Here is a 12,818-nt window from a genome sequence, read left to right as displayed (position 1 = left end):
AAAGACTTCTGTTTTCATTTGTACATCCAAACACTGAGAAACTGCCAGCATTCACTCGTTCACAAGCCATGATCTCTCGAGGACAAATATAGCGCTTGCATGGGCGTGCCAGATTCTCTGGGCGGAGGAAAGGGAGGTGACCGTTCCTGTGTGGACGTCATAACAGGAGACTTCAGGATTGGCTAGTCTGGCCTGTCATTTTCTCAAAGGCAGAGAAAGACAGCCAGAACTCGGTTTTACACCGATCAACATTTCTATCCACTTGGGGACAATATTCAGGCTAGGGGAACTCATATTAATGTTGAAATACCTCATAAAATGAAAATTTCATGCCATGGGACCTTTAAGATCTGTGTTTGATTATGTCAGTTTGTGCTATTGGGGGTGGAGCATCAGTCATCTGTAATGTTCGTTCATGTCGTGTTTTTTTTTCGGCTATTGAAGCTTACAGAACTTTATAGAAGAAACTTGCCTTGCCTTATTTTGAGTTTTATCTGGACTGTGTGACTATGTGTGTGCCATACAGTGACACACCACTGAACTAATGATAAAACTAATATAAATTAACATAATATCCCTCTATGGACACAAGAAGTAAAATCAAAACAAGATTGAGCACTCCTGCTTGGCCTAAAGGGTTTGATTTACATTAACGTCTAAAAGAATTATGACATTTCCAAATTCCAAATTATATCTGTCATTTTGAAAAACAAGACAGAACAGCATTTAAATGTAGTGGGAAAATCTATCACTTTACTAGTGACTTCCAGTATGTCAAACATTTTTTAGTTGCCTGGCTAGTAATTTGGTGACATACGGAAGTGATTTGCTCACATTGTAGAGGGTTGCATTAACCAATAAAGGCTGTGGAAAGTTTTGTTTTTGTTAAATCACATTCAATACCCTGGACTTAAAAAAGTTCACACACTGTAATTGTTATTGATTATTAATAAAAAGATGATGAAGTGATTATTAGAAGCACATGAAGAATCACACAGTATCTTTGTGTTTCTGAAATGTTCATCTGTTTGTTAACTTATAATCTTCTCATTTCTCTGTTTCTTTGTGTGACAGGTGAAGATGAGTTCTCAGGGCGACTGTGTAAGTATTAAAACTGATACAGCAAGAGAAAAATGATTATATTCATAAATGACAATAATTCTATTTCACAAGTTAAGCCTGATTTAGTTCAATAATTTATGAAGTGTGTGATTGCCCAGTATTGAGCTACATGACAATAGTATACTGATGATGAGCGAATCACATGTGAAAATTTTCACACATATATTACTGTAATTATTATTGATCGTTAATAAAAAGCCACAGTATCTTCTCAGTGTTTTTGACATGTTCCTCTGATCATTCACTTATAATCCCCTCATTTCTGTTTCTATGTGCTGCTGTGACATGAAGTGGAGATCTCTGAAAAACTAAAGAAAATGTGTAAGTATTACAGCTTCATTATGTGACAGTAGAGTTTAATATAAAAATGTCACAGGTGTGACATCCCTGAACTAATGGCAAAAACATGTAAATTAACAATAAGCAATTATAACTGCCTTAACTACTTTAAGTTTAAGACTGCTATAAGTCTGATTTTTAGAGAAGGGAACCAGCAACAAACTATTGCTTCATAGACATAATATAACCAGGTATAAATCACAAAACAGTCAGGTAATTAACATGTGTTCTTACAACTTTATCTAAACACCAAAAAAACAAAACATAAACAAACCAAACAAATTATACCACAATGGATACTGAAAAACAAAACACACAATGACCATACAAGAAAGAACAACTGTAGAAGTATCAGGCTTGGGTATACCAGTCTTTGCAAGTTTTGTTGAGAAACCAGCCAGCCTAAGATGAACCCAACAGTGTTCAGGATGTAAAAAAGTCTTATAGCATATAGTCCACGGATGCAAGAGACCAGGGGCCTGTACCATGATGGTAGTTTAACAAACTCAGGGTTACAGGATTAGTTTAGAGTTGACAAAACCAAACCAATCTATTCAGGCTTTGTTGGTCCCATGATGCTGATCATCAGCTTTCTCTGTCAACTCAGGCTTTGATCCTTAGTTTAGGATTTTAGCTGTGACATCAGTCAGCCAATCACACGGTGTGGATCAGTGAAACTGAGATTCACTTCTCGCGAAAGAAGCAGCGAGATTCATTTCTCTCTTCTGCAGAATATTACATGATTGAAAAATATTAAGAATTTAAACAAATTTACACAGCAAGAAGAAAAGAGCTGTCTATAAAGGAGTACAACTTAAAGAAAATATTCACTACGTCAATGCAAGTAAAAGTTATGAAGTTAGTTTAGTTGATATATAGAGAATTGAACATTTAAGCTTGCATGTAGTAATTTTATAGCTTTATTTATTGATTTTAAAGCTTATTTGTCTGACCTTTGTATAGGCTATTGATATTAATTTCAACTAAGTGCCTATTAATGATTGATTAACTAAAATTATATATGTGTAATTGATTACGGGTATAATAATTACATAAATGAAATGTAAATCATTCAAAATTATTATTATTATGAATAAGCATTGTTAAAATCCAGACACTTTAGTTTTTAATAGCTATTTGCTATGTAGTGACCTGTAATTTGGAGTAGAAACAGGGGGAGTGACTTTATTGCATCAGAGGTGTGTCACTTTGCTCACAGCTGATTGGTCCAATTTCAGTTTGATCTCTTATCCAGAACATAACCTGCCCTGGAGCAGGTTAGCCGTGGAGCGTAAGTTACTATGGAGATGAACACGGCTAAAAGCCAAACCATTTTAATGGTACCCAAAACCCAGAATTGGTACAAACTAAGCTTAAACATATCTGGCTAGCCAGCTAAACCGGCTTCATGGTATAGGCCCCAGTTGGTGAAAACGTAGATTATGGTAAACGTGCAGGTATTCCTTACGATCCTTTGTGCTTAAGATCCAAGAGATCCACAAGGCAAAGAACCTACACAGACAATAAATTACAATCCAAGCAATCTCAGAAAGTGGTGTGAATGCTAGGACCACCAAAGAGTCCTTCTACAACAGAAAATATAAACTAAACATTAGTAGTGAAACCAGTTAGCAAACAATCTCAAATACTTTGACTGAGCTTAAAACCAAAGTTTCCCAATCAGGACTCAAAGTAGTTTTTGGCCACAGCCGCCACACAGCAGGTAAGCCATGCTTCCTCTGTCCAACAAATCTGGCCAACTCTACTACCCACCTGGGTATATGCCACCTCCTGAAGCACCCTGGTGCCTCTGGTGGTGTGTAGTAGTAGTACCCTCAGTAGGAGTAAACATAGTAACAGGCCTGAGTCTGTTACACAATAAATACTGTGAAAAGTATTGTTTATTGTTAAATCACGTTAGTGATGGATTTAACTAATATTTACACACATCAATTGTTACTGATCATTAATTGTCATGCAGATGATGAAGGGATTATTATAAGCACATGAAACACACAGTCTACTCATTCACTTACACTATAATCTCTGTTTCTGTGTGCAGTCATGACCAATGAAGCGAAGATCTCTGAACAAGAAATGCGTAAGTATTACAACTGATACTGCAAGTGTAAAATGTGTTTTATTGTGCGACAATAAATGTTCTATGAAAAAAATACTTAATTAGTGTGACGAGACACTTATCTCACGAGATGAGACGAGATACGAGATTGGGTTCACTAGAACGAGACGAGATTTTTACAAAGTATTTTTATTAGAAAAATAGTTTGCATGTGCATTTGAAATTATTTAACTTTTAAATCATCATCTTGTAATGAATGTCATTTCAGTTCCACTTTCTGAGTATGAATTATCATATGCAGTAAAAGACAACAAGCACTGTAAAGGTTTTGCCAAAAACTCAACTGGCTTCTTTCCTGTATGATCGTCTCTTCAGACCTTAGAACTGCACATGCGCTTCTTTTGACCTCCTAACTGAACTCCTTCCCACAAATTGATCATAGATATTAAAGGGTTAGTTCACCCAAAAAAGAAAATAATGTAATTTATTACTCACCCTTATGCCGTTCCACACCTGTCCGTTCATCTTCGGAGCACAAATTAAGATATTTTTGTTGAAATCCGAAGGCTCAGTGAGGCCTGCATAGGCAGCAATGAAATTTACACAATCAAGATCCATTAATGTACTAAAACCTATTTAAATGAGTTCATATGAGTACAGTGGTTCAATATTAATATTATAAAGTGACAAGAATATTTTTCGTGTGGCAAAAAAAACTAAATAACGACTTATATGGAGATGGCTGATTTCAAAACACTGCTTCATGAAGCTTCGGAGCGTATCGAATCAGCGAGTCGAATCCTGATTTGGATTGCATCTCAAGTCGCCAAACTGCTGAAATCACGTGACTTTAGCGCTCCGAACCGCTGAATCGACTCGCTGATTCAATATGCTCCAAAGCTTCATGAAGCAGTGTTTTGAAATCGGTTATCACTATACAAGTCATTATTTAGTTTTTTTTGGCGCACAAAAATATATTATCGTAATTTTATAATATTAATATTGAACCACTGTACTCACATGGACTTATTTAAATAGTGATGGATTTAACTAATATTTACACACATCAATTGTTACTGATCATTAATTGTCATGCAGATGATGAAGGGATTATTATAAGCACATGAAACACACAGTCTACTCATTCACTTACACTATAATCTCTGTTTCTGTGTGCAGTCATGACCAATGAAGCGAAGATCTCTGAACAAGAAATGCGTAAGTATTACAACTGATACTGCAAGTGTAAAATGTGCTTTATTGTGCGACAATAAATGTTCAATGAAAAAAGGGGTTTGTTACTTTGCTAAAACCCATAAGTTGGTAGTAATGAAGAACAAATACTTAATTAGTGTGACGAGACACTTATCTCACGAGATGAGACGAGATACGAGATTGGGTTCACTAGAACGAGATGAGATTTTTACATAGTATTTTTAAGAAAACCTCAATGATGAAATACATGACCAGAAAAATTGTTTGCATGTGCATTTGAAATTATTTAACCTTTAACTCTTCTTCTTGTAATGAATGTCATTTCAGTTCCACTTTCTGAGTATGAATTATCATATGCAGTAAAAGACAACAAGCACTGTAAAGGTTTTGCCAAAAACTCAACTGGCTTCTTTCCTGTATGACCGTCTCTTCAGACCTTAGAACTGCACATGCGCTTCTTTTGACCTCCTAACTGAACTCCTTCCCACAAATTGATCATAGATATTAAAGGGTTCGTTCACCCAAAAAAGAAAATAATGTAATTTATTACTCACCCTTATGCCGTTCCACACCCGTCCGTTCATCTTCGGAAAAACTCAACTGGCTTCTTTCCTGTATGATCCTCTTTGCCTGCTAGCCCCTCTGAAGCCCTGCATGTTGAAGACCCTGCAGAGAGATTTGGGGCCCTGGGGCTGAGCTTGTTCTTGCTTTCTTAACCACCTCCTGGACCTCCTTCCAGCTGGGCTCCTTGTCAAATTCCACAGCTTGTTCCAGTGGACTAATCAGGGGCTTACAGTGACTGAGGTCCAAAACCATGGCTTCATCCCTGAGGATGTCTTTAAAATGGCAAATAATCTCAGTTTTGCGGCAGGTAATCTGGCCTCTCCACTTCTACCCTAGCAGCAGTTTCGTGAATCCAAAATGGAATTGCTAGAAAAGGCAGCTTTTTTCCTGGCTCTCTCCTTCCTTCATCTACTGTGCCACTCAGTCCTCTTCCTGGTAGACTGGGGTACCAAACCCTAGACTATCTGGAGAAGGTGGTTTGAGTTTGGTTGCACTCAAACTGTGCCACAATTTGTGTGAATGTGAAAGCAACATGGACTCGGGTGCGCACTTGTTCAGGAAGAAAAGAAAGCTGCGCATGTGTTTTAGCTGATGGTGATGTATTTAGTTCAATAAAACACATGCAAGAGATGATGATGATTGTTGATGATTTACTTTGGATACGAGCGAGGATGAGCCTGCAGTGTATTCGTGCATAGCGAGTGCAATCAGGGCGGTAAATGAATGGCAATCCCAGGGTTCCCGCGGGGTCTTAAAATGTCTAAAATTAAATTCTTTAAATTTAAGGCCTTAAAACGTCTTAAAAACGGCCAGATTTTCACCCGAGGTCTTAAATTTAATTTAGTTAGGTCTTAGAAAAAGTGTTCTCCTCGTTCATTTCCAGAAATGCTGGCTGCAGAAAGTTATTAACGTTACACTGTAGCAAAAAAGTATCGAATCGCGAAAGCGGAGCTCAAAGCGGCGCTCTAGAGTCTTTGCTGCTCCGCCCTCAGAGCGTTCGTTCAGTGTGTTGTAGTTCTTTCTGGGGGTGTTGGTACACGTAGGCCTATTCGGTGATAAAACTACAAATCCCGTGATAAATGCAATTACCTGCCCGCAAAATACGTCTACATTTAATAACGTTGTATTTTTCTGGACAGAATGAGGCAGACATGCATTGTTTTATATTATTCTAAACAGTGATAAAGTCTGCACTCAATCAGCACTGCATACCTTATTATTATGACAATAGTGAAGGCTTGAAGAACTCAAATACACCATAGCTTGATGCAGACGTCTTCGTTTCATCAGTCAAAGCGTTTCTATCTTCAGTTTATCCTACATTGCTAGCTTCACATTAGGGCTAAGGATTACTTCTCTGAGGGAAATGTGGAGTTTCTGCTCGAGGGCGCCCTCTGGCTTCCAGTATGAATGAAAGTTTGGGTAACAAATATGAAAAATAATACTTCTCTCTAAATACATTTATATGACAACCCATATGTTTTTCTCCAATGTACAGTTTTTCCCCCACAGTGGATGCATAAGAGGCTCATATTTCATATTAAATACATAGACTTTAAGAAATTTATATCACAGATAAAAAGCACAGAATTTCTTTATTTTTTTATTTTATTTTTTACAATAAATCTTTAGACCTTTCTAATGATTTTTAGTCATATGCTGTCTGCATATTAACAGGTAACCCAGCAGGTTTTTTTTGTAAAATAATTTTTAATAATTAAAATGTTATTGTAATAGTAATATTTCTAATTTTGTTAAATATTTGTATTTATTGAATATAATCATTATTATTAGTCTCGTTAATATATAAACATTAATATATTAAATGTCATATGCATACACTTTTCATTTAAAAAAAAAAAACAATTTTTTTTTTGTCATTTTAACCAGAATAATCGCAATTAGATATCTTCCCCAAATCGTGCATCCCTAGTTTATCCTATCTCCCTAGTGCATCCCCTGTTCAATCTCTATTAGGCTATTAATATGCTGTTTTGTAATCTATTCTATTTGAGGGCAAGTTTTTTTTAGCCTATTTTCATTTTGGGCCTAAGGTTTTGGGCATTTGGCACGTTGTTGGCTGTGGAAGGTTACTAATGTCATTGCTTTTTTTATTATTTCTTTGATTTAAATAATTTTGGTAATGCGTCGTATAGGTCTTAAATTTCAATCTTTATGGTCTTAAAATGTCTTAAATTTGACTTTATGAAACCTGCAAGAACCCTGCAATCCACGGTCTCCTCAAAAGAGTCTGTTTGCAAGCAGCAGAAAGCCGCCTTCATGCAACGCACATATAGTAAACCCAACTGTCATTTACTCAGCTGTGCATAATAGCACCAAATTATAAAAAAACCCCTGATATATTTTCCATGGTTTGATAGAATCAAGTTGAGTGGGAAACCAGACCAATGCCAAGGGCTCATCTCTGATACTAGAGAATGATGTTGGATGTGAGATGGAGGTCCAGTGGGTTAAAGCATGGAACTGATATGCAGAAGGTTGCTGGTTCGATCCCAGCTGTCACCACCAGTGTGTCCTTGAGCAAGGCCTTTTACTCCATGTTGCTCAAGGGGGATTGTCCCTTGTAGTGAAGGTTCGTTGTGACAAGGAGGAAGAAGGCAGGGTCAGCGTGACTGGTACTCGTGGGTTTTATTCAAATTCTCTTTATACAACATAAACGTGTGCACACAGCGCTTTCAATAACTCAGGCTCATATAAATTGTCCACCGCAATCTTTTCTCTCTCTGTCCAGTCCGTCTCACGACCACAAGTTCCCAGCCAGTGTCTCTCTCTCAGTGGCCTATTCCCATCTGGCTTATATACGTCTCTCTGCGCCAATCACTGCAAATAGACACAGGTGTTTCTCATTATGCACTTGACCTACTTACTCACCGTCACTCTCCTGACTCTCTCTCTCCGTGCAGACTTTGCTAAACCACGCCCCCTCTGCCACATCCCTGTAATAAGGGCACTGTAAGTCGCTTTGGATAAAAGCGTCTGCCAAATGCATAAATGTAAATGTTGGTCAGAAGATGCTGTATTTTATTATGCCTTTCAAACAGCGTTGTGTCTTCACACAGAAAATGGAGGAAGAAAAGTCTCTTCATATGAAAGGATATTGCTTTAAATCTCTCTGAATTTCCCATCCCCTCTTTTCTTTCAGGTTTACACTTTGTCTATCAAATGTAGCTAAAACTTTTACACTGTTCTGTTGATGACTTGCATCCATGATAGTTTTCCTGAGCTTTTATTTAGATTATTTTTTTGGTTTTGTTTTTGATGCTGCAAACCAAAATGGAGACAATATTTGTATTTATCTGTTTATTTTTCTGTTAGCTGATGCCACAAAAGAAGAGAGAACGAGTTCAGAGATGGAGGAAAATGAAGGGTGCATATATGTTCAAGAGACTGCCGTAAGTCAAGCGATTGGAGGGATAAGTGGTGCTAATGTGAGATTCCATCCAAAGATCGGGGAGAGCCTTGTAATCGGAAAGGAATCTGTGAAAACGACCCCAGCCGGTGGTAATTAATTTTTTGAAATTGCACTTTCTAACACTATTATTGTAAAAAATAAATAGGAATTGTCTCAATCCTGTAATGTTCTACATGGACACTATGGGGCTGGGCGATATGGACCAAAAATTATATCTCAATAGATTTAGGCTTCATGATGATACACAATATATATCTGTATTTTCTACCAAGTGGGCTAAATGTTTAGTTTTCTTTTCACAAGGCCCTTCACGAATAAGTGAAGTTTACAACACCCTTTGTTTCAGGGCAGAAGACTTGTTAGACTTGTTAGAAGTTTTTTACAGCTAGGGTTGCGGCGGCAAGTTGACATATTTTTACTGTATTTGGCTGAGCAGTTGTCTGGGTGACTCGCCAGTCTCCAATGTATTAGATTTCTCTAATACATAAAATAAGTACGCTTAACAATAGTTAATGTGGGGAGAAGAATTTATTGAAGGTACACTAAAAAAAAAATGGTGCTATATGGCACTAAAAATGGTTCTTGGCTCGTAATAATAGGGGAACCACTTTTGGTGCTATATAGCACAATATCTTAACAGGTTCAGTATATGGTAGGGGTGCTATATAGCACCTCAGTCATGAGGTGAAGAACCGCTGAAGAACCAAGATTTGGTGCTATACAGCACTTAAAGTGGCTCCCCTATGATTACGAGCCAAATAACCACTTTTAGTGCTATATAGCACCATTTTTTTTTAAGTGTATTAGTGTAGCACATTTCTACCTTCAAAGAATCTTTGGTCTAAAGATCTGTCCCATACAGATGACAAAACTACAAAAATATTGACCTGCAACAGGCGTTCATGAGGGCACCATGACACATGCGTGCTATGTTGTGCAAAATGCTCTTTGGATAATATTATTTTGTAAATAAAATGAAAAAAAAATGTAATAATTAAAGCGTAAACAAAGCAAAGTCGCTCCAGAATTGAGGTTAAACCACTAGAGTCATTAGCCGCGTTTCCACCGAAATTACCCGGAACTATTTGTACCAGGAACTTTTTTCCCAGGAACTTTTTCTCCCCCAGACCTGCTACAATCTGCGTTTCCACCGCGGTCTAAAGTACCGGGGAGATTAGGCAAATTAGTCCGGTGACGTGGGAATGCGCGCGACTGCTTCTCCCAGTTACCGACGGACAGTAATCACTTTTGCGCGATACTGTCTGCAACAATAACAAGTGTAGGTGATGCAAGCAGCGCTGCTTTTGCTGATTATGTATGCACAACACTGCTTATTTAAACGTGCACTTTCACCTGGTTTGACCATTTTAATGCAAAATGGGATGATGGGCAATCCAAAATCTGAATGTGTTGCAATAGCTCAATTCCAAAACAAAACATTTTCTATAAAAGGATAATGAGGTTTCAGTCATGACAGATGTGTGAAAAGTTAATTGAATGAAAACAATAGACTGAATTAAGCAGTTGAAAGATTAGGTACTAGACTGCAAGTATTTTATTTTTTATCACAATAACATCTCTTAACATTCACAAAAAAAAAAATTCACATGACTAGTATTACAATATGCTTCATTAAATGCATAATTTTAGAGACTTCTTCCTCAAATTTGAAATGAAGCAGGACCACACTTATGGCTTCACTTAAGTTGTGGTTATAAGTTATTATACTACATTCACATAGTTATACATTTAAAAATATAATATTTGGGTTTTCTAGATATGTTTATGTGCATATTCAGAAAGACTTGCGAGCAGCAGCCCTTTTATTTGCTTCCTACACTATATGAATACAATTAGAAAGTGGTTATATAGTTAGAATGTGGTTATATAGTTAGAATGTGGTTATATAGTTAGAATGTGGAAGTTAAAGACACAGTGACGTTTTACACATTTTACTTTATTTTAGACAGATTATTTCTTACAAAATTAAAATAAAAGTGTGCAAAGACAAATAAATTACTAGAACAATAAAATGAAAATATAAAATGTGAAAACAACAATATAAAAAAAAGTGTATTTTTCAGTAACCTTTCCAAGAGCTGTGCCAACACGTACAATATATAAAGTACAAATGTGGAAGTGCAATTTAAGCTTTATTCAAGCGGCTGTTCATTGTGGCTACTTCTTGAACGACTGGACAAACTGTCCAAGAACAGACAGAAACCCGGTCTGAAAGTCCCTCTGCTGTCGTCTGCTTTCTTCCGCTTCTGACTGGTGGAATGCCAGCTCTTGCCTCCTCATCTCTCCTCGGCCTGGCTCTCCAGTAACAGCTGCATATATTGGTCAGTTCTTGTCCATGCTGCAGGACGGTTAGCATCCTCCATGTCCCTCAGTGCATCAAGAAAGTCACAGTCCCTTTTCCTTTTCTCTAAGTAGAAAAATTGCAAAGAAACACATGGAAATTAATACACAAGGCAACCATGAAACAATAGAAACCATCAATTAATTATTTAAAGTGTTTTCACTACAAATAATGAACAATTGTTTGGCCAGCTTGAACAATGCCCAGTGTGCAAATTTTATCATGGGCAATTTAAGTTTACAATTAAAAACAACAAAACCATTAAGGATTACACATCAGTTTTTAAATATATACACATTTTTGTCAGCTTTATAACGTACTGGTGACCGCGGGGGAAAACACGCTGGTCTCCGTTGCCTGCGATTCATCAGGGCCACTCGTTACGTCTGGAAAAGCATGTTGAAAAAAGTTACTGCAACGTGTTTAAACACTGCAACGAGTTTAATAGATGATACCAAGATGATATATTTACCTTCAACCCACTCGGATTCCGGGATGGTTTCCAGCAACGCACTAGCCGAGTCTTTCGTTACCGCTGCCCTAGAAAAGGACGGTCTGTGTTCCAACAACGCGTCCAGGCGGTCATAACACTTGTTGATACGCCGGTCGGAACCGCTCCGGTTGTTATGATCCTTTAATTTCTTGTAATCTTGTCTTAATTTCTTCAACTTCTCTCTGCACTGTTTTCCAGTGTGACTGGAACCGAGTCGATATCTTCAGGTATACCTTTTCATTACGGGTCGCCGTTTCCAGTTCCCGCTGGATGTCCTCCTCCGCTTATATGCTCAATAAAGCCTGAACCTCGTCGTCGGTCCATCGGTCGAATTTTTTGTTGAACTCCATTGTTGCAAAAAAAATATTTACTGAACGCAAAACCCACGGAACCCACCTCGCAAAAGACTTGTAAATATGGCGGTGGAAAAAAAAATAGCTGCGAGAGCTCAACCAATCAGCATGTTCAGCGCCCAAGTCCCACCCCCGAAAGTTCGCGAACTTTTGAAAAGTCCCACCTCGCAAGCAGGGCCGTTTGGAGGGGGAAATATTTACCCGGAACTTCATTTAGACCCTGGTTCCTGCAGTCGAAACACACCGAGTTCCCCCCCAAAGTTCCTGGTTCCGGGGTAAAGTTCCTGCGGTGGAAACGTGGCTATTGATTACTTTAATGATGCCTTTATTACCTTTATGGGGCTTGAAAGTAGTAGTTGTGTAGCTGTCAATGGAGAGACAACAAACTTAGATTTCATCAAAAGATCTTCATTTGTGTTCTGAAGATGAACAAATGTCTTATGGGTTTGGAATGACATGATTGTAATTAAAAGTATAGTTCACACAAAAATGAAAATTAGCCCATGATTTACTCACCCTCAAGTCACCCTAGGTGTATATGACATTCTTCTTTCAGTCGAAAACAATCAGAGTTCTATTAAAAAAGGTCCTGGCTCTTTCAAGCTTTGTAATGGCAGTGAATGGGAAGTTCTGTTCTGAAGTCCATAAAAGTGCATATATCCATTATAAAAGTAATCCATACGGCTCAGTAGGGTTAATAAAGGCCTTCTGAAGGGAAGCGTTGCATTTGTGTGGGAAAAATAACTGTATTTAAAACTTTACAAACTGTAATCTCTAACTTCTGCTAACTGCCGTAAGCACGTTCACGAGAGACTGGCATTCCAGCATTTGACGTAGGACGCTCCGGTGAGAATATG

The 12,818-nt window shown here is 37.7% G+C and overlaps 1 protein-coding gene across 1 annotated transcript in view; it reads left to right on the top strand.

Moving 5' to 3' along the window:
- The window catches only part of LOC307120791 (uncharacterized protein), a gene marked incomplete at its 3' end in the record, with an annotated part of 40,060 nt that extends 31,210 nt beyond the window's left edge, over window positions 1-8,850 (top strand). Inside the window, exons 13-17 of the mRNA XM_079807968.1 lie at window positions 1,075-1,101; window positions 1,414-1,443; window positions 3,524-3,562; window positions 4,721-4,759; window positions 8,657-8,850. Of these exons, the coding sequence (XP_079664094.1) occupies window positions 1,075-1,101; window positions 1,414-1,443; window positions 3,524-3,562; window positions 4,721-4,759; window positions 8,657-8,850 (329 nt within the window). The remainder of the gene's footprint in view (window positions 1-1,074; window positions 1,102-1,413; window positions 1,444-3,523; window positions 3,563-4,720; window positions 4,760-8,656) is intronic.
- Window positions 8,851-12,818: the final 3,968 nt, after the last annotated feature.

This window comes from Gobio gobio (genome assembly GCF_949357685.1).
Source record: "Gobio gobio genome assembly, chromosome: 24".
NCBI classification, from domain to species: domain Eukaryota; kingdom Metazoa; phylum Chordata; class Actinopteri; order Cypriniformes; family Gobionidae; genus Gobio; species Gobio gobio.
The sequence above is the reverse complement of the archived record's forward strand: the minus strand, read 5'-3'. Positions and strand labels throughout refer to the sequence as shown.